Source organism: Haliotis cracherodii, unplaced genomic scaffold, assembly GCF_022045235.1.
Source record: "Haliotis cracherodii isolate W230 unplaced genomic scaffold, xgHalCrac1.p SCAF_21, whole genome shotgun sequence".
NCBI lineage: Eukaryota > Metazoa > Mollusca > Gastropoda > Lepetellida > Haliotidae > Haliotis > Haliotis cracherodii.
In genome coordinates this window covers 7028950-7056172 of record NW_027266277.1, presented here as the reverse complement: position 1 = coordinate 7056172, position 27223 = coordinate 7028950, and the positions used below count along the sequence as shown (strand labels likewise).

Genomic DNA, 27223 nt, shown 5'->3' with positions numbered 1-27223 from the left:
ACATGGTGGCCTGGGCATTTTCATCAAAAAACATCTTGATTATGAAACAGTAGATATTCCCACCCCAAATCTTGAATGCCTGGCCATCAAAACAACCATAAACCAAACTAAAATCAGTTTAATTAATATCTACCACAGTAAATTAAAACCCTTCACCGGTGAAGACCTCGACGTCTTAACCAAATTTATTGACCAAAACACCATCTTTCTAGGCGATTTCAATGCTCACCATCCACTGTGGGGCACAAAAAACTATACAGATAGATTTGGCAAACTAATACAAGAATGGTCAGAATCAAACAATCTCATTTGCTTAAACGATAACCACCCCACTAGGTATCCCACAAGCCACCTCCAAACTCCCACAGCAATCGATCTTACCTTCACCACCCCCCATCTCCATCCTAAACTCTGCTGGGAGGCCCATTCGGACACCTGGGGCAGTGACCACACGCCCATCAAAATCTCTCTATCCCTCCCCACCCAAACCCCACCCCCAACCCCATCCCAATTCCAATCCGCCACCCCCTCATCCCACACCCCTCAACAGTCCAATTTCAATCTTAAAAAGGCTGACTGGAAAACATTTCACACACTCTGCAATCAAATAGACCCACACAACATACACAACACCGATAACGACATCTTCAATACAAACTTCACAAATATAATACATAATATAGCCCTTAAGTGCATCCCAACAGTCAAAATCTCACCTAACCTTATTACTGTCCCTTGGTGGAGCTCAGAAATAGAAAAATCTAGAAAACTTAGGAAAAAAGCACTAAATAAAGCCAAGCGGGACATAACCAAACTCCCCCTGGCAAAAAATCTTAGAAATTCAACTAAACAACTAATAAGAACAGCCAAAAGAAAACATTGGGAAACATTTACCAGCTCCTTGAAAATGGGGAAACAAAATACCAAAATTCTATGGAAAAAACTCAAAGCCATAAAGGGCACTTCCAAATCCTTCTCAGCCCCATCTTTTCCTAACCTAAATACAGACAAAGAAAAGGCTAATGCCATGGCTGCTCACTTTTCGGCCACTAGCAGCTCCGCCAACCACACTACAATCATGCAAGACACTATTAAAAACCACCCCCCTACTCTCACAGACCCCCCCTCACAGGCATGCCTTTCAACAAAATAATAAACATCTATGAACTACAAACAGCCCTTAATAACAAAAATACAGCCCCAGCCACAGGCCCAGATAATATCAGCTACACTATTTTAAATCACCTTCCCCTTAAAATTCAAAAACTCCTTCTTGAACTATTCAACCAAATTTGGACTTCTGGCTCCCTCCCACACTCTTGGAAAACAGCCCTAGTGGTACCGGTTCTCAAACCAGGCAAGCCCCCCAAAGACTCGGATTCCTATCGCCCTATTTCATTAACCTCCCACATCTGCAAAATAATGGAATCCATCATAAACAACAGACTAAAATTCCAAATTACATCCCAGAAACTACTTAAAGAGGACCAGAGCGGTTTTATGTCTAATCGACAAACTTTAGACCACATTTTACATTTAGAACATGATATTAAGACAGCACTCGCCCAAAGACAATATACTGTGGCCATTTTCATCGACTTTAGTAAAGCATTTGACATGGTTTGGCATCATGGCCTAATCCAAAAACTTAAAGCAAAAGCCATAGATGGTAGAATTTTAAACTTCATACACTCCTTCCTAACAGACAGAAATATCACAGTTAAAACCAACAACACTCTATCTGACCCACATACTTTAGACAACGGCACCCCACAGGGTAGTATAATTTCCCCAACACTATTCAACTTTATGATAGACGACATTTTCCCACCTAAAACTAAAAATATCACCACTGCAAAATTTGCTGATGACATTTCTTTCTGGACGTCGTCAACATCTCTAAATCAAATCCAAAACAGAATTCAACCTCTTCTGAAACATATAGAACTCTGGGCTACCCAGTGGGGATTCCAAATTAACACTAATAAAACCATCGGCTTACTCTTCAAAAACAGACATAAGCCAAATTATACACTCAAACTCACCCTTAATGATCAAAACATCTTATTCAAAAAGGAAGCTAAATTTCTGGGTATTACCTTTGACCAGCACCTAACATGGGCCCCGGTCCATATTCATAACTTGGTCACATCTTGTCAAAAAGACCTAAATTTAATGAGAGCCATCAGCGGCACTGATTGGGGCGCTGACAAACAAACATTACTTAATATATACAAATCATTAATTCAATCCAAGATTGACTATGCCGCTCCTGTCCTCAATTCCATATCAGAAACATTAAATAATAAACTAAACTCCATTCAATATAAAGCCCTTAAAATAGCCCTGGGTACCAGAACCGGTACAGCCCTAAACACCCTCCAGCTTCTATCAGGAACAACATCTATCCAACTCCGGCGTAATCAAACCATCCTTAACTACTGGGCTGGGGCCCAACAAAACCCCATCCTAAAACAAATTACTACAAAATACAACAATCTCAGACCTGCAACCCTTAAAAAATTCAAAAACAATCATACACTAGCCCCCTATCTTACACATCTATACCCATAAACTAGAAAACATCAAACACCTAGACCCCCCAAACATATTCATAAATGACAAACCCCCCCCTGAAACAGATCTTTCACTCCATAAAACATTCACTTCACACCCTGACCCCAAAAATCTAGACAAAAAAGAAATCTCCATCAACTATATTAACCAAAACTGGCCCAACCACACCCATATCTACACCGATGCATCTCAGACAAATAACGACATAACAGGACTAGGCATACAGATTACTCAACCTACACCAATCACCACAAATTTTCATTATACTAACTACACACATATCACCACAGCAGAACTACTGGCAATACAATGTGCACTCCATTACATTAAAATATCCACTGATTCAAGATATAATAAACAACATCATAGACATCCACACAAAACTCCTAGAAACCAACAAAACAATAACTCTACTATGGGCACCTGCACACACTGGCATAACAGGCAACCAATTAGCAGACACAGCAGCAAAACTAGCCACCACCAAAACATCACCAAGTATTAACTTCACAACCAGTAAGGCTGAGATAAAATCACTAATCAAAAGAAATACTATATCTCAAAATTTCAAATCAAATATTCAAAACTGTAAGTCAATATTGACAAAATCTCTCTTCAATAAGCCAGTTACAAAGTGTCTGAACTTCACAAAATCTATTTTAGCAGATAAAATCATAAATAGAATACTAAGCGGCCAAACTAATCTACACGAAACACTCCACAAACAAAACAGACACCCACACCCAAACTGCACCCACTGTAACACACCTGAAACCCTAGATCACATATTCAACTTCTGTCCACAATATAAACAACAACAAACACAACTATACAACTCTCTTCCCCCACAGCTCAAAAACAACATTCAACTGCTCCTTGACCCATTTAACCATACCGCTAAATTCTCCCATATAGCTACATTTCTTAAAACTACAAACCTAATAAGCAAACTTTAGAAAAATCCCAACAAATTACAGTTTAACTACTATACCTATAACCTACACTTTTACAATCTCGGATCGGGATCCAAATTCTCAGCGCGGACTGACTTCTCCGACGTCCGCGCCCCAAAATTTCTATAGCGGATTGTCTTCAATGACGTCCGCGCACTGAACCCTAGCGCGGATCGTCTACTCCGACGTCCGCGCTTCATAACCCACACTATATTACACGCATCAACTTCGCCGATATCCATACTATAACAATAATGTCCGTTAACCCAGCCATCTACCCAAGCTCAGCTTCCACGCTCACGGCCAATACTCACCCCCCCTCCCCTGACTCCCTACCCCAGCCAGTAAGCCCAAACTTTTTATAATAGGTTTCTCACCCCCCCACCGACTTTTTTTTTATTACTTTTTTCAGTTCTCATTTATTACTTAGCATATCAGCTTAACTGATTATATACTATTCTAAATCTCTACACTAATTATCTCCCTTAGACTAGGTTTCTTACAGTACTATATCTCTACTGCTACATCTTCTCACCCTTCACACTCCTTTACTATATTTCTTTCTTCTTTACTCCCCCTAATTTACATTTTTTTGGGCCAGCCGATTACTTATGTATTCCCCACTATTATTTATTATTGTTAATCCGTCTGGCCCCGACTGCGAAATAGCCAACGGCTGAAGCGGTCGTAAAATCTCCATAATCTCTCTCTCTCTCTCTCTCTCTGGGAGATGGGATCTTGATAGCTTAGGCTAGCATTTATCTAAAAGCTTCAAATCAATTAAACTATGTAGACGTAACCCTTGTCTTATTGAATAGTATGTCTAGAAGATGCGCTCCCATTACCTTAGGCTAGCAACCATCTAAAAAGCTATAACTGAAACTACTGATATTTTATATATGCATTTTACCTGATGATAATTATTACTTGCTAAACTATCATTATATGAAATGGTGTATAAATATTACACCATGATAACTCATAAAAGCACTTGATGTAGATCTAATCATTATAAGATAACTTAGTATAAATGTTATACCATGATAAAAGCGAAAACCCAAGTTTGGGTATTTGTCCTACGAAAGCGAAAAATGAGTAATTGCTATAAAAACACCGGATTACCGTAGCTTAGATTAGCGCCCGTGCTGTTCAAACAGAGGAGAGGAGAGGAGAGGAGAGGAGAGGAGATTTATTAGAGAGTCGTTTTGTAAAAAAAATAATACACTTGGATGTTTAAACACAGGAGAAGAGATGATCAGTTTCTTAATTGAACAAACACTTAGTTTCTTAGTTGATATGGGTTATGATACCGATGGGTTTAGAGGAGAGTCGTTTCTTAAGAATACATACAGTATGTATTTGAGGGTTTATATAAAGAGTGCTAAACATCAGCCCTAAAAACCAAGCTCTAGCTCGTAAACACCCCTTACTTACCCCAATATCCCAAAGAATAACAAACTACCTAAATGAACACCAAATTAAAAATCTTAAACAAAACTGCAAACAATCAAATATCTTCACCCCTAAACTTAAAATACCCAAAATAGACACAACACTAGCTAGCCAAATAAATAAACAAACCGACCCAAACATAGCTAAAACTACCACACTAGCATACATACACAAAAATTGGCCAAATTGGTGTCACATTTACACGGACGGATCCTCAGATCCGACCACCAAACACACGGGTTTCGGAGTCCATACCACACAACCAACTAAAACCACACAATCCTTCCGACTCCCAAATAACCAATCAATATTCACGGCAGAACTAATGGGCATGGCCTCAGCCCTCCACAATCAAGAATCCAAAAACCACCAAAAAATCCTAATACTTACTGACTCCCTAAGTGGACTACAAGCCCTCCAAAACAAAAATACCAAAAACCGACCTAAATTAATAAATCAAATACTTAAAAGCTCCAACGACCTAACAAAAGCAGGCAAACAAATAACCTTCTTGTGGATACCCGCCCACGTAGGAATATACGGTAATGAAAACGCCGATAAAGCAGCTAAACTATCCCTCAAAATCCCAGAAATAAGCTTAAACTTACCCATCTCAAAATCAGAAATTAAAAGTGTAAACAAACAAAAAATCACAAAAAAATGGCATAACCTATATCTAAACTCAAATAGCCAAATCAAAAGAGCGCTCAGCAAACCACTAACCAAACCAAAAATTCTCCATCCATCAAAAAAAATCGACAGAGTAATCACTAAACTCCAAACAGGACACACCAACCTAAATAACCACCTAAAAAAAATTAAAAAACACACTACAGGTAACTGCCCACATTGCAAACAACCAGAAACCCCAGAACACGCACTCATCCACTGCACACACTACCTAACACATCGAACCGCATTACAAACCACCCTCAATCTAAACAAGGCTCTCACTCTAGAAGCAATACTAAACCCACAAAATAAACTAGAAAACTTCAAGGCCTTAGGCGTATTCTTAATAAAAACGGAACTAATAAAACGCATCTAAAACCATAATAACCTACCAAATCAAAATCACATAAACAAACAATCATCCACCATACCCAGCTCCCTTAGTTCTCCTCCCCAACCCCATCGGCATCTATTCCAAATCTCAAAATTCCCAAATTCTATATAAGCAACCCCTAAAGCCCCCTCTTGGGTTGCACAGACCACCCTCACCCCTTTCGGAAACACATTAAATGGCCTGGCCGGGCCCGTGTGCGAAATACGCATCAGTCGGAAAGCGCACGTTAAATCTCCAAAGTAAGTAAGTAAGTAAGTTAGGAGTCGGAAAGCGCACGTTAAATCTTCTATATCAGTCAGTCAGTTCGGAGTCTATACCACACATCCAACTAAAAACACACAATCCCAACAAAACCAATCAATATTCACGGCAGAACTAATGGGCATGGCCTCAGCCCTCCATAATCAAGAATCCAAAAACCACATAAAATCCTAATACTTACCGACAACCTAAGTGGACTGCAAGCCCTCCAAAACAAAAATACCCAAAACCGACCTAAATTAATAAATCAAATACTTAAAAGCTCCAACGACCTAACTGAGGCAGGCAAACAAATAACCTTCTTGTGGATACCCGCCCACGTAGGAATATACGGTAATATAAAAAAGCTAAACTATCCCTCAAAATCCCATAAATAAGCTTAATTCTCCTCCCCAACCCCGTCGGCATCTATGCCGAATCTCAAAATTCCCAAATTCTATATAAGCAACCCCTAAAGCTCCCTCTTTGGTTGCACACACCACTGTCGCCCCGTGCGAGGAGTTCAGCACTTGTTCAGACAATCTCAACAACATCATCGGCGACGTTGAGTACACAGATCATGTTGGTGACCTGATCGACTTGGAGTGAATGACTTGAACACAACGTGTATGCCAGTGCAACCGCAAATTTATTATAGAATGTATTTATGTATTTACCATTATATTTTAAGATATAAGTTTGTTGTTTTTTTGTAGAAATAATAATGTACATCTATGAAATATTAAAGTCTAAGAGTTATTAAATTTGTTAAATGTAAAGTACTTTTGTGCAACTATACTATTCTTCAGCATCTAATAAATTACTACTTTAATTACGGTATACCAATTTCTGAGTTTTTCTTGTAATTTGAGAGTCCCGGTATGGCAATATCCCGTGTTTACTGTAGCGTGACCAGTCTTACTGTAGCTTCACGAAAGCGAAGATATTTTAGAGTTCATTATGGCTAGGTTTCGCTCTCCCAGCCCAGATATGAAGGCATAATCGATAGTCTCTTCTATTGCAGTGTGAAATGTTATTTTATTGTGAGTAAGGCTAATCCCTTTCTCCAGACATTAATTGATCACTAACCAACAACTGACAAGGGATTACTCCTCGTTAAGGCAATACTAAGGATACACTATACTGCAGGTTAACTAGATTAATTAACTAATCAAGGGTTAAATGAGATTGTTTACTTAGAGTGTGATGCAATCCGTTTGATGTCGAATTACAAAGAGTGAATCTTTAAAAAGGCTAAGCATACCCAACACTACCGGTATTGTAGTGTTGTTCTAATACATCGAGCTATAATACTGACACTTTGCTTAAGGGTTATCGGAATAAATTTGAATTTGATTTTCACATATTTTCCTCCTTTGCTCATGAGCATATGCATGGATATACATGCATATGCATTATAAATTTGAAATGCAATTGTAAATAAAGTTGTTTTCTTGAGGCTGAGGCCATGCCCATTAGTTCTGCCGTGAATATTGATTGGTTGTTTAGGATTGTGTGGTTTTAGTTGGATGTGTGGTATGGACTCCGAACTGACTGACTTTAACGTGCGCTTTCTGACTGTAGCGTATTTCGCAACGGACTCCTAAAAAGTTGCACTCTTTATATAAACCCTCAAATACATACTGTATGTATTCTTAAGAAACGACTCGCCTCTAAACCCATCGGTATCATAACCCATATCAACTAAGAAACTAAGTGTTTGTTCAATTAAGAAACTGATCATCTCCTCTCCTGAGTTTAAACATCCAAGTGTATTATTTTTTTTACGAAACGACTCTCTAGTAAATCTCCTCTCCTCTCCTCTCCTCTGTCTGAACAGCACGGGTGCTAATCTAAACTACGGTAATCCGGTGTTTTTATAGCAATTACTCATTTTTCGCTTTCGTAGGACAAATACCCAAATTTGGGTTTTCGCTTTACTGATACTTGGGAAAATTGGATTTTCGCTAACCCGGCACGACACCCTTATGGCTCAATCATAAGAAAGTGAGAAAGATAAAGATTGAATGATACATAACGGGCCGTGTAAAAACGTGTAAACTGATAGAGGATTAATTTCAATTTTACAGAATATTCAACTGCTAAGTATATGATAAAGTGTTGAATTAACATTAGATATGTTTGAGATTACAGTTTTCAAGTAACTGTATCATGTACCTTGCTGCCTGTGAGAGAGTCAGTGTCTGTAGAGCTGGCCTGGTCTTATTGGTATTCAGTTCCTAGGACACAAATATTGTTTACTAGCATTGTATTGTGAGCAGCCGGATGCATAAATAATATGTAATATATTTCCGTATTTTATTTGATAGTACTTGTTGTTTTAATATTGTTAACAACAGAAAGAACGAAGATTTGTTTTAAAAACCACAACAGCAGGCATATGTTCTAGCAAAAGAAAACTTGATAAATATTCATTTTGCTTAATTTGTACTTTGGAAAACTTATTTGGCGCTCTGAAAGCTTGACGCTGTGTAATTAGGCACGTGCATGGTTGGATGCAAACCAAATGTTTAATTCTCGCAAATTAAGACACCAGCGGCGGTATAGGAGCATACATCTAATGTCATTCAATACAGAATCAAAATGGCAGTTTCAATGTTAAGATTAAGTATTTCTGAAGATATGGAAATTAAATCTTGATAACTGTTTTTAATCTTTGATCTTTGGAGTGAGGGTTGTGATTTATTTAGGAACGAAGTCAGTATTTGGAGATTTAACTTGCGCTTTCTGACATTATGCGTATTTCGCACACGATTAAGAAAGACTGACTGATATAGAAGATTTAACGTGCGCTTTCCGACTGCAGCGTATTTCGCACACGGGCCTGGCCGGACCATTTAGTGTATTCCGAGAAGGGTGAAAGTGGTGTGTGCAACCCAAGAGGGGGCTTTTAGGGGTTGCTTATATTGATTTTTTGAAATTTTTAAATTTGGAATGAATGCCGAGGTGGGTGGAGGAGGGAACTAAGGGTGCCGGGTGAGGTGGGTGTTTGTTTATTGGATTTTGGATTGGTAGGTTAATTAATTTTTAGATGTGCTTAATTAGGTCTGTTTTGATTAGGAATACACCTAGGGCCTTGAAGTTTTCTAGTTTATTTTGAGGGTTTAGTATTTCATCTAGAGTAGGAACCTTATTTAGATTGAGGGTGGTTTGTAGTGTGGTTCTGTGTGTTTGATAGTGGGTGCAGTGGATGAGTGCGTGTTCTGTGGTTTCGGGTTGTTTGCAGTGGGGGCAGTTGCCTGTGGTGTGTCTTTTAAGTTGTTTTAGGTGGTTATTTAGGTTAGTGTGTCCTGTTTGGAGTTTTGTAATTAATCTGTCAATTTTTTTTAGAGGGGTGTAGGATTTTAGGTTTGGCTAGTGGTTTTCTGAGCACTTTTTTGATTTGGCTATTTGAGTTTTGATATTGATTATGCCATTTTTTGGTTAATTTTTGTTTGTTTACACTTTTAATTTCTGATTTTGAGATGGGTAGCTTTAGGCTTATTTCCGGTATTTTGAGAGATAATTTAGCTGCTTTATCGGCACTTTCGTTGCCGTAAATTCCTACGTGGGCGGGGATCCACAAGAAGGTTATTTGTTTGCCTGCTTTTGTTAGGTCGTTGGAGATTTTAAGTATTTGGTTTATTAATTTAGGTCGTTTTTTTTGTATTTTTGTTTTGGAGGGCTTGTAGTCCACTAAGGGAGTCAGTGAGAATTAGGATTTTTTTGTTGTTTTTAGATTGTTGGTTATGCAGGGCTGAGGCCATGCCCATAAGTTCGGCCGTGAATATAGATTGGTTGTTAGGGAGTCGGTAAGATTGTGTGGATATAACTGGTTGTGTGGTGTGGACTCCGAAGCCCGTGTGGTTGGAGATCGGGTCTGAAGATCCGTCAGTGTATATGTGACACCCATTTGGCCAATTTTCGTGTATGTATGCAAGTGTGGTGGTTTTAGCTATGTTTGGGTCGGTTTGTTTATTTATTTGGTTAGCTAGCGTTGTGTCTATTTGGGGTATTTTGAGTTTAGGGGTGAAGATATTTGATTTTTTGCAGTTTTGTTTAAGATTTTGAGTTTGGTGTTCATTGAGGTAGTTAGTTATTCTTTGGGATATTGGGGTGAGTAAGGGGTGTTTGCGAGCTAGAGCTTGGTTTCTTGGGCTAATGTTTTGGTTAATTAGGTTTTGGATGAGAGTGTTTGTTTGGGACGCGGCCCAGAAATTAAGGCTTAGATGTTCCCTGCGTAGATTTAGTGGCATTTCTCCTGTAAGGGCCTGAAGTGAGGTGTAGGAGGTGCCATGTTGGGTGCGTGTGATTAGTTTAAGAGCCTGATATTGTATTGTGTCAAGTTTTTTAGATAGAGAGTTGTTTAGGGTATTGTATATGGCACAGCCGTGGTCTAGTTTTGATCTAATTAGTGTTGTATATAGTGAGAGGAGGGTATCTTTGGAGGCTCCCCAGTTAGATTAAGAAAATAATGTAATTCATTTATTTATACAAAGTACAAATGCATCAATCCTAAATCACCGTCCCTTTGTGATAGGTGTTAATTAGAGAATGTATTGCCACCACATTATGTCCTGGCACTTTTATGACATGTAATGAACCCTAGTCCGTCCCTGGGTCTGTAACAACAACATTGGTCTTATAAAATCAAAGTAGCATAAATGTTACGTAATTCGTATTCAAAAATTGACTGAAAAAATATAACATGAATATATTTGCCTTTTTGGGGATAACATAATATTGGGAAAATATACTTAAAAGTACCTGATTAAAGAATTTCAGAATCAACTGTTTCTTGTATTTATGACCGACTTCACACAAACTGAATAATTAAAAATATGTTTATATAGCTATAATTACATGCATGACACCTACATTATCATGAAATAATAATGTTGGTCATGTTTGTTAATTTGTACATTTCGTTGTTATTGGTATCCTGAGGATGTTGTAATTATACATGTGTTCTGATCTTATTTGACGTAGAATACTGGTTGAGTGACTTTCGTCCATCAGCGTGAAAGGATTTCCCACACATAAACCCTAAGTCCTTTGTCAAACAGAAAGAAGTCATATAGATATCATATCTAACTGGTACTAAAAGTTCACTATCAATTTCCTCTCATAACAAACTGTTACATTTAATATCCCTAAGCACCAATGTGGCAGTGTCATTTCAATAATTTATCTGTATATATATGGTATTGGTTTTAGACAGTGTGATTGGTGTATTTTATTAGATCATGTACGGTACAAGTTTCCAGCCTGATTGCTCCAAGCTGAACTTGGGCTGGCAAGTTCTTTTGTTTATTGTGAGGGGCGAGAGTATTCTTTTGTCTTGCTTGTAGAGGGCAAGCTTCTATACTAACACAAGCACTAAGTCAGTCTACTATATACAGCTCTCTCTGGACAGTCACGACATGAGAGTCATATTTTGCCCAGGACTTTCACAGCTTCATCTTCACTATAAATCTCCAAAGGTTAGTTTTAATACTAGATTATAAACATTATGTAGGATGTAATATTTGTTTTAGTACAGCATGTATAATTTAAACATTATTTTAGTGTAGATATACTTGTGTGATTTGAGTGTATGAATGTAATTTATGTCATAAGTACAGTAACGATAATAAACACTCCATTCATGGTTATGATTCTCTGATGTAATGTACTATAATATGTTTTTATGATAAAGGCGACAGATATAAGTATTTGTGTCCGCCATATTGTTTGCCATGAGAAATGTGTGTTGTTTATAATCATGAGCATATTACAGCACAGGTAATATGTATATTTATGTAGGTTTATCTATGACATTCTATTTGAGATAATGTTGGTAGTAGGTTTAGATTGAATTAATATGGCAGTAGATTACTATGTATATTATTTTCTGATATTTATATTAAAGTTAGAATGACATGTGTATGTTATTTATAGATGGATCTGAGTGACGAGTGATTTGGCCTACTATCACCTGGGTGCCATACATTCGGTAGGCATAATAATTTAGTTATTCATTGTTTATATTTCATGTATGTATTATATACATCGTGTATATTCAAGTGCATTGATGCAGTTGAAGTAATATGGAAACCATCATATAATATTGTGGTGAATGCATTTTAATTATTATATAAATAACGGTGATAAGTGCAATGTTTTAATGAGTATAATTATTTATTTATTATTTGTTCAATTATGTTCCAGGGTGAATATTGGTATGGAAAATAAACTTGTGACTTTTTGGTCGCAACTCACCCCCAGCAGGCGTTGGTCTTAACTGTGATATTTGCACCACCCTAACCTGCTACACCAATACCCAGTATGCTCATGGAGTAATTATCAGAAACCCGAATAATATCCTGACGACATTGTCACACCTGGTGATTGTTAAGACATTCAGACAATTTGGCAGTCTGTATTCATTTCTTATATCCCAAAAGCCCCCACCAAGCTTCCTATATACAAATTGTATTAAATAATACATATATACATTAAAACAGAACAAAAACGATTGGTCAACAGTTTGGTGCGGTCGATGGAAAGGTGTTCAATTACTAAGAAAAGCTATTTAACTGTTTAATTGTCTGCACAAATTGAAGAATACTCCTCTGCTCGACTGAGGTCCTCCACAGAAAGAGATCTGTTGCTTTTGGCATGCTTCTTATTGTTGTATTGATGTTCATCGCTCCGTGACTTGAGTGAGTCAAACAATCTGTGATATGTGGCTACAGCACGCTTGAGACGATACCAGCTGGAGTAATGTTCCAACAATTTATTTACAGTGTTGTGAGAGCAGTTATCCTGTGATGCACCGGTTGCTGTGACTGTTTCTTCAAGCATCTCCTCATCATGGATAAGATGTGGCTGTACTGGCCATTCTGACTCTGACGAAGAAAGAAATTTGGGCCCATGAAACCAGTTCATACAGGTAAGCAGATGTGATGCAGATACACCTCTGGATGCAACATCAGACGGATTGCTTTTTGAATCTACATACTTCCACTGAGTAGGTTCTGAAAAGTCTCTGATTTGCTTGACACGGTTGGCAACGGAGATTGGAAACCTCTTTGTTTCATTGCTGATATAGTGTAACACCGTCATTGAGTCTGTGTGGTAAGTGTCACCTTCAGTTTGAAAGGTCTCCATGTTGGAGAAACATGTCATGAACTATTGCAGAACACAGATGTAAGTTTTTAACCTGCTTATTCATATTTATACAATGTGTGTACATCTAAAGTAATGTTGAAGCTATCATTTATCTTCAAATGATATAATATTTGTAGAATTTTGTATTTCTAACAACTTAGCCAATTCACTGTTTACACTGTAACTTAGCACATTTACTTGTTATTTTCTAGTTTCTTGAACCTCAACACTGTTCATTCAACGCTAACGTTCAAAGGAAAAGCATGTTAACAGATCCAAACGAATGAGCTTTCCACTTATTATCATGATTATTGTCAAGGAATAACGGACGATAAACATCAATTGAGAGTATCAAGACTGTTGATTTCTGCCATAATATAGTTCAAGAAATCTTCCCTGCATCTAAATGATTTGGAAGACATTGTGTAGACTGTTGAACGTAGACTGCACATATTTTGGATTTTGAATTTTGTGAATTTTCATTGAAGTTTTGTGATTGTTACAACATCATGAATCCTAAAGGTGTATTGCCCAACGACAACGCTCTAGATGACAACAGAGGCATAGACACAGAAGAAAGGATGCTGATAGATAGTGGTGATGAGACTGCTACAGAACAGAATCAGCTAGCTCAAGGTGCAAGTGTGATTGAGACTGGACAAGGTAATGAAGTGAGTAATGACATTCAGGAGGATAGTGGTTATGGTGGTGAGAACATTCTACGTCGTTCTGGTTGTCAAAGGACACTTACTGAGAAAGGGAAAGCGGAACAGATTCGTTTGTTGAAAAACAGACTGACTGGTGTTCTCTCTTCTCTTCCTAAGAAGAGAACAGAACTTTCTAGACTCTTGTTCAGTAGCAGTAGTGACAATTTGCATGTTGTTAAGCCTACCTTTGTTGAATTTAAAGACTTGTGTCAAAGGTATTCTGTATGTTTCACAAGTTATTATGAAGAGCTTATTTCAGAGTATGTGCAGAGTTCAGAGCAGATGCGTCACCAGGAGAGGGAGATTTCCATTCTACAGTTTCGTAGTGAAGTAGAAAATTGGATTACTCGCATGGAGAATGTCCTGGCGGATTACCATGAAAGTGTGTCTTCTAGAGAATTCAAGTCATCAAAAAGTATCAAGTCATCACGACATTCCAGGAGTTCAACCAGGTCAGCATATACAAAGGAGTCTAAGAAATTGCAATCTTTGAAGTTAGACATTAAAATTGCTAAATCTCAGGCACGTGAGAAAGTCTATGCTGATTCACAAGCAGACACAAGAACTAATAAGTCTGGTGTAGTGGAGTGTAATCCTTATGTTTCTGACACTTTAGTTGTTCATGATAATAGGATCTCTGTAGCATCAAGACCTAGTGTCAATCCTATCATGCCTGATGTCAAGCCTTCTATGCCTGATGTCAAAGCTACTGTGCCTGATATGTTAAGATCTCATGGCAACTTGCCCCAATGTCTTGGAGTGGGTAGTTCATATAGTGCTGATTTTAAGCTCCAGTTGTCAGATGCCAGTATTGTTGAAAGTGGTAACCCCATTTTGAAACCTTTTGACAAAAGACCTTATCTTGTACTCAAACATGAAACTTTGGATGATAATGTGCATCAGAAAGGTCTTAACCCTATTGCTTCTGACTTTCAACCATCCTTTTCAAAGTGTCCTGGTATGGAAAGCTCTAGGACAGAAGATACATCCCAGCATTTACATGATCAGAATGAACTGATTTTGCAAGCTCATAGACAGATGGCAACAGCTATGTTGTTACCTCAGCCTAAGGTGCCAAAGTTTAAAGATGACCCTTCAGAATATGGTGCATTTATCATGTCTTTTGATGCCCGTATTGTTCCTCACACTAGCAGCTCTACAGATCGACTCTACTCCATGGAGCAGCAACTTGAGGGAGAACCAAAGGACTTGATTGCTGGATGTCTCTACATGGATCCAGAGGAAGGCTACACTAAGGACAGGGACCTGTTGAGTAGTGAGTATGGTGACCCATACAAAGTTTCAACTGCCTATGTTAATCAAGTTCTATCATGGCCTCAGATCAAGCATGATGATTGTCATGTACTTAAACAATTCTCTCACTTCCTCATCAAGTGTTTTCATGCAATGAAGACTATGTCACACATGTCTGTTCTTAATCATTCAGTTAACTTGCAAGCTGTTGTGTTAAAGTTGCCAGTGCATCTACAGAATAAATGGCATGATCATGTGACCAGAGAACAACTTCATAGCAACAGGACTGTTGACTTTGAAAATCTTGTGCATTTCATTCAGTTTGCTTCTAGATCTGCTAATGAGCCTGTTTTTGGAAAGGAAGCTATATCCAAGAATCAAGTTCACTGGGGATCCAAACAAGGCAAGAGTTCAAAGAAAGATGGAGCCAAGTCAAGTAGTTTCGTGACTGGTGTAGACAGTTCGAACAACAAGCAGGATAAATACCGAAGTGTTTCGTGCTACTTCTGCAGAGGACCTCATGACATTGAATCCTGCAAACAGTTTGGTCAGAAATCTCTCAGTGAATGGAGGACATATCTTCAAAAGAAGAAAATGTGCTTTGGATGTTTTGGATTCAATCACATGGTAAAGGGCTGTATGAAGAAACGAAGCTGTAAGAAGTGTCATCCAACAATACTGCATGATGAGAACTTCTGTTCTGCAAGTAAGAACGTAGATCAGAAGTCTTTTGAAGCTTGAGATGCTCTTGTATCTCCAGATCAAGAGAAGTCTGTGTCATCTTCATGCAACAACATAGAACCTGATATTTCAGATACTGTGCTCCAAGCTATTCTTCCAGTTCTGATTCAACAAAAAGGAAGTAACAAGCTGGTGAAGATCTATGCACTACTTGACAACGGGAGTACTGGCTGCTTTATAACGGAGGATCTTAGACAGCGACTTGAGACTACATCTACAGAATCTTCACTGAAACTTCGGACTATGCACAGACTTCATGTTGTGAGTACGCATGTTGTGGAAGGTCTTGTTGTGTCAGATCTCAGTGGTGATAATGCAGTGACGCTTCCAAGAACTTTCACTCGAGAGAAGATACCTGTAAGTCATAGTCAGATTCCCAATCCTGACATTCTGAAGAAATGGCCTCATCTGTGTGCTATGGCTGACAAGTTGCCCAAATACCTACCTCATCTGAATATTGGTCTTCTTATTGGGAGTAACTGTCCTCTTGCACTTCAACCTCAGCAAGTGATTCCATCTCAAGGTGAAGGTCCTTTTGCCGTACTCTACAGACATGGATGGACTGTCAGTGGGCCGCTTCATATCAAGTTCCACCCAGTTGATAATACGCTCACATGCAATCGTGTGCTCTTCAAAGAACTCACCTCGGCAAAAGAATGTCTCACTGATGTGATACTGAATATGTTCGAAATGGATTTTAATCCCAAGGACACTGGAATGTTACCTGGTGAACGTGGTTTCTCTAGAGAGGATGAACAGCTTATCGAAATGTCAAATAAAGGCATCGCAGAAGTTAACGGCCGCTTTGAATTGCCATTACCTCTCAGGGATCCAGACATTGATTTTTCCAAAAACAGAGAGCAAGCCGAGAAGAGAGCAATGTGGCAAAGGAAGAAAATGCTACACGAGAACGAGTATCATGAACATTATACTGCCTTTATGGATAGTCTTCTTTCCAATGGATATGCCTACAAGGTCCCAAGTGATGAGCTGGCACCTGTACCAGGAAAGGTTTGGTATCTCCCACATCATGGTGTATACCATCCGAGGAAGCCTTAAAAAATCCACGTAGTATTTGACTGCAGAGCACAGTTTGAAGGGTTTTCTTTAAATGACAGACTCTGGCAAGGACCTGATCTCACGAACTCGCTGATAGGTGTTCCTACCAAATTCAGAAATGAACCAGTTGCTTTCATGGCTAATATTGAAACCATGTTTTATCAAGTTCGTGTTCCTCCTCATCAACATGATCTGTTACGCTTTCTGTGGTGGCCAAATGGTGACTTGAACTCAGAGCTACATGAGTATAGGATGGCTGTTAACATTTTCGGAGCAGTTTCTTCCCCCAGCATATCCAACTTTGCTCTCTCAAAGCTGCTGCAAAGAAAGCTGAAGAGAAGTATGGAAGCCTTGCTGCTGACACAATCTGCACCAATTTTTATGTTGATGAATGTCTCAAAACGGAATGCACGGAAGAGGCAGCTATTGACTTAGCGGACTCTTTGCAGAAATCATGTGCAGAAGGTGGCTTCAAGCTTAATCAGTTCACAGCTAACAGTCGCAATCTTCTCAGATCCATACCACAGGAACATCACTCAAAAGAACTCCAAACACATGATTTAGACTATGATGAACTGCCTGTTGAACGGGCTCTAGGGATGCAGTGGCATATCAACGGTGATGTTTTTGGATTCTCAGTTCATCTGAAGAGTAAGCCATTCACACGAAGAGGACTCTTGTCTACGATGTCGTCACTCTACAATCCTTTAGGAATTGTTGCACCGGTTTTGTTACCAGCCAAGAAGATTTTACAGGATCTGTGCATCAACAAGCAGCTCGGATGGGATGATGACATACCCGTGGAATACAAGGCATCATGGGAGCAGTGGATAGAACAGCTTCAGCATTTGAGTACACTACGGATTGACAGACGTCTCAAACCTGCTGATTTTGGACATGTTGTTTCTGTTCAACTACATGTATTCTCCGATGCAAGCACTGTTGGATACAGTTGTGTAGCATAATTTAAAAGTCCAGTTTCCACCCTTGCCGAACTAGGCTGGTATTATGGAATTACATTTTGGCTGGACTAACGAGTCTATGCATAGTCCAATCAAAATCGCGCACCGAAATTGAAATCCGGTTCGTAAGCTTTCGTGCAGATTTCGGTCAATTGCAGGATTTGCAAAGCATGTGCACCGCCAACTCGTTGTCAACAGTTATTTTCCAAATCTTTTCATGTTTTTAATCAAGGTGCTCATGTGATTTGATGCATTTCGCGATGTAAGACCCGTTTTATCACAATATAGATCTTGACTAACTATCAGATCGTCCTAACTGGGCGCCACCATTTTGGGTGAAGCAAACGCAAGTGATCCGAGAGGAGGAATCTCATTGGTCCATAGGAGAGGCTTAGAGGGAACATAAATGGTAATAAACCACTGGTGGCGCTACGATCGAGCCCAGTAATTCCCGCCTAGTTCGGCAAGGGTGGAAACTGGACTTTTAAAGTCAGTTAACTCTCTTGCTTCAGGAAGATGAACGCTGCCAAGGGCTTGAAGAATATGTTATATGAAAGCCAATTGTATGTCCAGTAACAACTCTTATCTCTTGAGGGTTGATGGCCCTGGGGGGTCATCCAATCCGGTGGTGTCAAAAATCTGCAGAATGAGAGCATGTAACCACAAGGAGATCGGGTCTGGCGGAATGGAGGTAGGCTTTGACCAATAGTGTCTCGTTTATCCACGCCCAGGCTGGCCTCTGCTGGAACATGAACAGCATCATCTGCAACCAGGAGTGATCCATATAGGCAGCCTGGAGGAGCTGTTGAGGTGCCAGCTGCAAGGGCGGGGCCAGAATCTCAGAGGTGCCAGGAGCGCTGGTGGCGCCATGTAGCTGCACAGGAATGAAGGTCCAAACTCCTGAGACAGTTTGTATGCTTGCAGTAAGGCCGATCCCCGGGTCATTGGCACCAAAATAGTCATAGATGTGCAGATAGACGTAGTCGTCAGTGTGGTCATTGGCATCTGGAGAACTGTCATCTCTGGAGTAGACACCAGCACCTGTACAGGTGAGGTGTTTGCCCATCAACATAGACAGAAGAGAATTAGGGGAGGCCGATCTTAGAGGGGTAGACACTGGAAGGGGCTTCCAGCCCCAAGAAGATAGAGTAACCATGGGGAGTTGAGATGTAGCAGTCTCAGAGAGGAGTACAGGTTCTACTACACCAAATCAGTACCAATTTGGAGAGTGCGGTTTTCGTAGGGAGCCTTCAGTGCAGATCGAGAGATATCTGCAGGCTGTGATTGGAGGATATTCTGTAAGATTTTTATGTCTTTCAAATGTACATCCATCCAGTTATTAAAACTGACCATGTTTTTCTATATTTAGTACTGTCTTTTTCAACATGATGACTTATGCTGAATGTGACCACAGCTATTTTCAAGTAGGTGACATTTGGTGCGAAACTGGGGGTGGTGTGTTTAGCTTCCGGTACTCGGAAAAGGAGCTGGCTAAGCTAGTCATTTTTATTTTTTTTATTGCTGCTCTAAGGCCAAACTGTGCACACACGTACAGGTAATAGCTGTTGAATGCTTAGTTATTTAAAAAAAAATCATAACGTTACTATAGAAGTCTATGGGAAAACATTTGGTTGTGTGTAACCTGTAGGGTGAGTGCACATTTCAGTAATTCATACTTTACATGCTTTTCTGTTTATATTTCACCATGGATACACCATGGAGGCAAATTTAAAAATAATGACAGTGAAGTTGGGGACATTTTGGGTTGAATGGAGCATTTGGATGGGCTGGAAATGAATGTTGCTTCGCATTGTGGTCGATCTCAGCATGAACCCCCCAGGGTACCTCTGTCCAACAAACCCTCCTCCTGCCTTCTGAATTTGTTGAAACTGATGAATTTGACAACAAATTAGGATAAAGTCACCACTGCCACAACAATTTCTGCCTTGTGTCAATCGCTTGCCAGTCAAGTTACGCGATGCCGTTATCTTGAATATGAAGCATGTACACTGCTGACAGCAGAATATGTCAAACATCCCCTTATTTATAGTAAACAATGTAGCATACCAATATGTCTTTCTGTTAGGTGCTCTTGTGTGAATGAATGATGCTATTTTTCTATTAAGTTTCTTAAAACAGACTTATTTTTCACTCATATAACTTTCAAATAATTATTTTGTCCCCTCAAGAACTGACTCCTGGCTGTTATATCCAAACTGGTTTGCCATTTGATATTGTCTGAACACTTTTTTCAGCTTTTCACATGCCTGATGTTGACTGGGGAGGTATATGTGCACTCATGCAGAAGAAGTAGGAGTTTCGACATCGAATTTGGCATTTGGAGAAGCTGATCCGAAGTCCGGTGTTGGCAGTGTGTGATCGACAACCCTTGTTTTGCCTCGCTGCGCTTTATTACCTTGTAGAAGTTGTGGAACTTGGACATGTAGGTACAGTAAGTACATTTAAGAACCCCAGTCCACTTGAGGCCCCTCTGTTGCTCACTATCAAGTGCCATAATAAGATGACCCTCATGCACTAGACATTTCTGACAGTGCTCCCTTAATGCCTCACTGTGCAGTTTTTTAGTTTGCAAACATGAAGTAAGGGCTATACACCAGTCCCAGAACCTGCTTAGATGAAAATAATACCCACTGGCTCTTTTGGAATGTAACATTATGGTTCTGAAATCATCTGTAAAGAATGTGATAGTGTTCGACAAAACTAAATTATCTCCCCTGTTTAGTAAAATGCATTGTATCTTTCATTCCCCTATAAACCCATAAATTATTGGAGAGAAACACTATTTTAAGCTGGTATTGCATGACACTGTTAATTGTGAATAAAAAGAATTACATTTATGTCAGAATAAGCTGTACATTTTCAAAATTATATGGAATTTTAACTTTGTTTCATTGAAACTGGCAAATAACTGAAATAAGCAAGTTTAGCCACCTTGAAACATTAAACAGTAAGAATGTTTGATGTCCTGTGAGTATTTTAAAGTCTTAACTAAATAAATCAATAGAGTTAAGTGTAATTTCCTTCCATGTTGTGGTTTCAAAAAGCTTTTTACTACTTGAGGGTCCATTTCAATTTCTCGGCTTTAATAGGCGGTATGGTTCACTGGTCAGTGTGTGAGATTGCTGTTAACAATGCACCCCTTTATTTCTTATTTTCGGGTAAAGTTCATTATCCAGCCTTACATATATGATGACTTTAAAGCTGCTTAATGTGTCCCTTGCTTATTGTTGGCCTGAATTCCATGCTCTCTGTCCAATTTTGAGATTTTTTTTCTGATTCCTTTCCATGTGTACTTATGTCATCAGCCTATATCATAGAGGATTATACTTTTGATTTTTGGAGTATATGAAAGCACAAACATTTGTGATAGCCCCTCCATAGATGATTTACCAAATGCTGACAGCCATTTGAGTGTTTAATTATATAAACAATGGATGGTGTAAGTTCGAGCAATCTCAAACAATATCAATCGCATCATGTCATGAGTGTCAAAACCATATTCCATGAATGTAGCAGACTCTGCTATGTTCTGATGATGTCAGCAAAGGAAGGCAAACAACAGACCACTACTCAATTTTAAATATGTATTGTAACTGGTTTTGAGGTTTAAAGATTTGTTCAATTTTTTTAGTCGAAAAAATATTTTAGGGTGATATGATCTATGCAGCCTCAATCATTTATAGAATTGACCCCTGACCACCATCTTTTATGAAATATAAATGAACTTCCATGGTCAGTGCATGAAGGTAAAATCTTCTTTACTAATACAGAAATGCCTTTTGTAAAACATTGATGAAGTGTACATCATTAAACTCTCACAACTCTTTCTGTGCATCAAAACTATGTATTCTGGTGCCATATAGACATGCTGGATAGGAACAAGTAGTGAAGCTTAATCCAATTTCCATTTTTTTTCTGAGAAGCTACATATATATACAACATATAAATCACAGATTTGACAAGTGCAAATATATTCTGATTTGTCTACAGGTTCTACTACACCAAATCAGTACCAGTTTGGAGAGTGCGGTTTTCGTAGGGAGCCTTCAGTGCAGATCGAGAGATATCTGCAGGCTGTGATTGGAGGATATTCTGTAAGATTTTTATGTCTTTCAAATGTACATCCATCCAGTTATTAAAACTGACTATGTTTTTCTATATTTAGTACTGTCTTTTTCAACATGATGACTTATGCTGAATGTGACCACAGCTATTTTCAAGTAGGTGACATTTGGTGCGAAACTGGGGGTGGTGTGTTTAGCTTCCGGTACTCGGAAAAGGAGCTGGCTAAGCTAGTCATTTTTATTTTTTTTATTGCTGCTCTAAGGCCAAACTGTGCACACACGTACAGGTAATAGCTGTTGAATGCTTAGTAATTAAAAAAAAATCATAACGTTACTATAGAAGTCTATGGGAAAACATTTGGTTGTGTGTAACCTAAAACATCTTTTTAGCTTGTCAACAATCCTGCTGCGTAAGGGAACTTCCGAGAGACTCATATTCAGCCCATATCACTTTCTGAATATATACACAGTAAAAAAGGTGTTGCACCCCCACATTAATACGTTTGATACATCACAACATTTAAAACGCCCGACTCTGGTTTTAATGGTAGGTATTCCTTGGGGATCTGATGTGAAATGTGTAATGTTTTCGGAGGGAAGATGATCACCAAAACGTAGCAATCAGCACGTGAATTGCATGGTGCATGACATTTGCAGATTGCAGTATCTTCTTAAGCTCAACATCACCTATAAAAGATGTTCTCTGACAGCCCAGTTTATTGTAACCCACAATGCCGGGTAGACGATTGTCAGAAGCAGTCAAGTGGCAGATTATTGGCCTTCATGGAGCAGGTCTTTCGTTCAAGGAGATTGGCAGAAGAACCAGACATCACTACTCAACAATAAGCCGTTTGGTCAGAAAACACGCACAAACTAATGATGTAAGGAATCGCAGACCCTCTGGCAGACCACGTAAGACCACAGTTAGAGATGACAGAGCGTTGTTGAGGGTGGTAACGCGTCATCCATTTGCTACAAGCACAACCTTGAAACGTCTTTGGCTTCCTCGTCAACAGTTCAGTACCCAGACCGTGAGAAATCGTCTTAAAGCTGCAGGGTTGAAGTCCAGAAGGGTTATCAAGCGACCTAAACTCACAGACAACCACAAACGACTACGTCTAGCCTGGTGTAGACTGAGACAGAACTGGAACTTGAGGTCCTGGAGAAGAGTCCACTGGTCGGACGAAAGCAGGTTCCTTCTGCATGTTGTGGATGGCAGAGTGAGAGTATGGAGGCGTCCTGGAACAGCTTATACTGCAAGAAACATCATGCCAACTGTACCATATGTAGGTGGATCTGTTATGGTCTGGGGATGCTTCTCATTTGATTGTAAGCTTGATTTAGTGACCATACGAGGCAACTTGACAGGGGAGCGCTACATCCAAGAGGTGCTGAATCCAGTTGTGGTGCCCCATTTTGACAATCATCCACTGGCCACCAGACCGATATTCATGGATGACAATGCCAGACCACATCGTTCACGAGCTGTGACCCAGGTTATCCACAACAATGCTCTGACGCAGATTCCATGGCCAGCAATGAGTCCAGATCTGAATCTTCTGGAACATGTATGGGAGATTGTGGGACGCCTGATTTATCGTCGGGACCCTCCTCCACAGAACTTGCGTGAATTGGAAGCAGCATTACACGAGGAGTGGCAGCAGCTGCCCATGGAGCGATTCCAACGTCTGGTGAGGGGTATGAGACGAAGACTTCAAGCTGTGATCCAAGTGCTTGGTGGAAGTTCTCGATATTGACTTACTGTGTTCGTCAAATCTCCATATGACATTCTTACCCTATTGGATGAATTTGGTCACTAAAAATTATTGAGATGTCACCATACTTAATGCGTCTTCGTTGTTCGTTCATTTTTCGTAAAAGTTCAGCATGAGATTATTACATGCCATAAGGTCATGGAATACCCCATTTAAGTTCATTGTATAGACAATACACTGGTTTGTTGGTATACACGAAATCCTGGTTATAATATTAATTCGGTTATCTTTACACCCTTTCAAAACACCCCTCCATGAAAAAGTATAGGGGGTGCAACACTTTTTTTACTGTGTATATATCTGAAAACAAATGATCAACCAGTTGATGATGTGTTCAACCTGACCAATTGTCAGGATTCGTCATGACACAGGTTTTCTGAGTATTTGGTGCAATTTTGGTTAAAAAATATGCCAAGGAATATCAGGTGCATTTATCCTTACACAACGTATCTGTAGTATTCTGTTGACAGCCTGACAACTTCGCTTCATAAATTACCTCAACTGAAAAAGAGAAAATCATGTTAAGTGCATTACCTGCATTCCTCCAAGTCAGTCAACTGCTGCATGAGGCGATCAAGCTGTTCTTCCATATTCTGCCTCAGCTTGGATGTTTCCTGCTGCCCTCGAGAAGCCATTGATGGATTGTAGAGTAACTGGAAAAAAACATGTTTGGTTTACTGCACTGTCTTTACATCAGGGCCTAGTAAGCAACTAGAGACATGAGGCTCGGTAGTCTTCATACTTTTCTTCCAGGGTACTTTTTGCTTTTTCAGGACCGTATAATGGAGATGAACAATGATACATTCAATATACTGGACACTGATTTTATACCTTCACTGAATTTGTTATCATTGTGAATAATTCTAAAAACACTACCTCTATTACACCATAGCTAATACTCCTACAATTTGGCTAACATCACACCAAAAATTATCCTTCAATTTTCAACAAATGTCCTCTTCACCCATCCCAACCAGTCCTTGTGCAAAACCCTGTGCACCCGGCAGGAAATGTTACTTTTTTCCAATCACTACATCCACTAGTTGCAGAGAGATTGGGGACGTAGGAGACATCATATCCTGATTTGATAGAGGCAGCATTCTTTGAATTATACACAATAACATTTGATTGATAATTCCTTTGAATAACCTACCTCTATTACATCATAGCCAGAATACACTATACTTTTTGGTGGGATCTTGCATATAGTAGTGCATAATAGCTGACAGTAATGTTGTGGTCACAACATTTTGTCACTGTGTTATTTCACAACGCAATAACAATGTTGCAAACTTACATAGTGAAAATGTGCATGGGACACCACACAATGTTTTTTAACTACGTTTGTGAAACATCAGTGAAACTTTATACAGTCTGCTTCTTGATAGTCATATGGCAATAGAATTGCTTCATCAAAATCAACTTGATTTCAACAGAGTACCAATTCATTAATGCATTACTTTCCTATATATTCGGCATTTGGATTTTCATCTCTTAATACTGAAATCTCCAAAACATAATTGTGTCTCCCTGACAACATTAGTATTACGTTACATTGTTACATTGCAATGTTGTTGTTACGTTGTGGACTAACCACAACGTAACAACAACATTGCAAATTTACATTGTGAAACATTGTGCATTGGACATCACAAAACGTTTTTGTAAATTACCTTTAGGAATCCACTTGCTGATCTACCATCTCTTAATTTATTTATTTTTTAAACACATAAATCTATGTAAGAAGTAATCTGTATTCTGATAAATGTCTAATGACAATAAAGCTTACATGAGTCAGATAAAAGTCCACATGTTTTGTTATTAGCTGTTTACTCATAGTCACAAGCAATATTACAATCAAATAATTGACGCACATTTTTGGCAGTGTGAGAGTGACTGCTGAAAAGTAAAGCCAAGTTGCCACATGAAGTAATGTCAGAATGGTGTCACATTATCGCAGAACATATGTTATCACAAGTTATCTTAGGCTAGTTCAAGCTCACTCTGGATATATTATTACAACCAAGTCCTTGTGCAGATAAGTTAATTTTTCAAAAGCAGTATCCGCTAGTTGTTATGTTTCTGTACATGGTGATAGTCAAATGATTAGAACGCCTCCGTGGTCTTGTGGTAGAGCGTCCGCCCCAAGAGCGGAAGGTCCGGGGTTCGATCCCCGGACGCGTCAATCCAAAAGACGTTAAAAGATCGTACTTGATGTTACCCTGTCTGGCGCTCGGCATTAAGGGGCTAAAACAAGGACTGGTCGGCTCGGAGTCAGTATACTGTGTCTGAGTGGGGTATTCATGTTAAACTGTGACATGGTATCTCAGTGAGGTAGCACTATAAATCAGCATCAGTTCGGACTAGTACAAGCAGCCACACACACACACACACACACACACACACGTGCATGCACGTTGCTATATAAGTGCAATAATCTTGGACGCGATGTTAAACCCAATTTCACCTCACCTCACCTCAAATGATTAATGTATCATGTTACTCAAAAGTGGTGGGATTTTAGAATGCACTTTGCTGGTCACTTTCAATGTGCGTCAGTGTTGATATCAATATTTGAGACACATGTATATAGTGGTGAAGGAGTTTTGTGAAACAATTTCGCTCATTTCAGTCCATTGAAAATATTGAGTAGATTTCTGTTAATGTTATACGGAGAAGAGAGGGTATCAAAACAATGGAAGTATTTTCAGGTCGAATAACTGTAGGCATTTCCGCTGAATGATGTTATTAAATTGCATTTTAGGGAAGAGAGAGAAACATGCTTGTTAATTACGAATAGGCCTAATTAGCTCGGACTGAACTGGCTGAAGTATTTAAGTATGGTTCATCTGGTTGTTGGTGTTGTCTAAAGTTATATTGTAGTAAGGCGCTTACATGTGTAGGTCAATATTTCCCCAACAGAATCAATTCATCATTTTCCGATAAATATATCCGACTCCCTTCTAATGCAAAGAAGCAAAAGTAAAACGAGTCTATCGTCGCACGCTATAATGTGTATAGGGTGTTTGCGGTAATTGGTCCTTGGTTGTGTGGTGATAAGCTAATCGATAGTCAAAAGTTATTTCAATATATTGTCAGTGAGTAGATCAATATTTGTTGATTATTAAGGTGAGATAGGAGTAGCCAGTGTGCACCAAAGAAAAATACAATGAAATTGATAGCAACCATATTCGTTCGGT

General features: G+C 39.1%; 1 protein-coding gene across 2 annotated transcripts in view; it reads right to left on the bottom strand.

Moving 5' to 3' along the window:
• LOC139470803 (protein LZIC-like) overlaps nucleotides 1-27223 on the bottom strand; it is a 158193-nt gene that overhangs the window by 118229 nt on the left and 12741 nt on the right. For both annotated transcript variants that reach the window (XM_071253091.1, XM_071253092.1), the window contains exon 2: nucleotides 24558-24676. In XM_071253091.1, the coding sequence (XP_071109192.1) occupies nucleotides 24558-24676 (119 nt within the window). The remainder of the gene's footprint in view (nucleotides 1-24557; nucleotides 24677-27223) is intronic.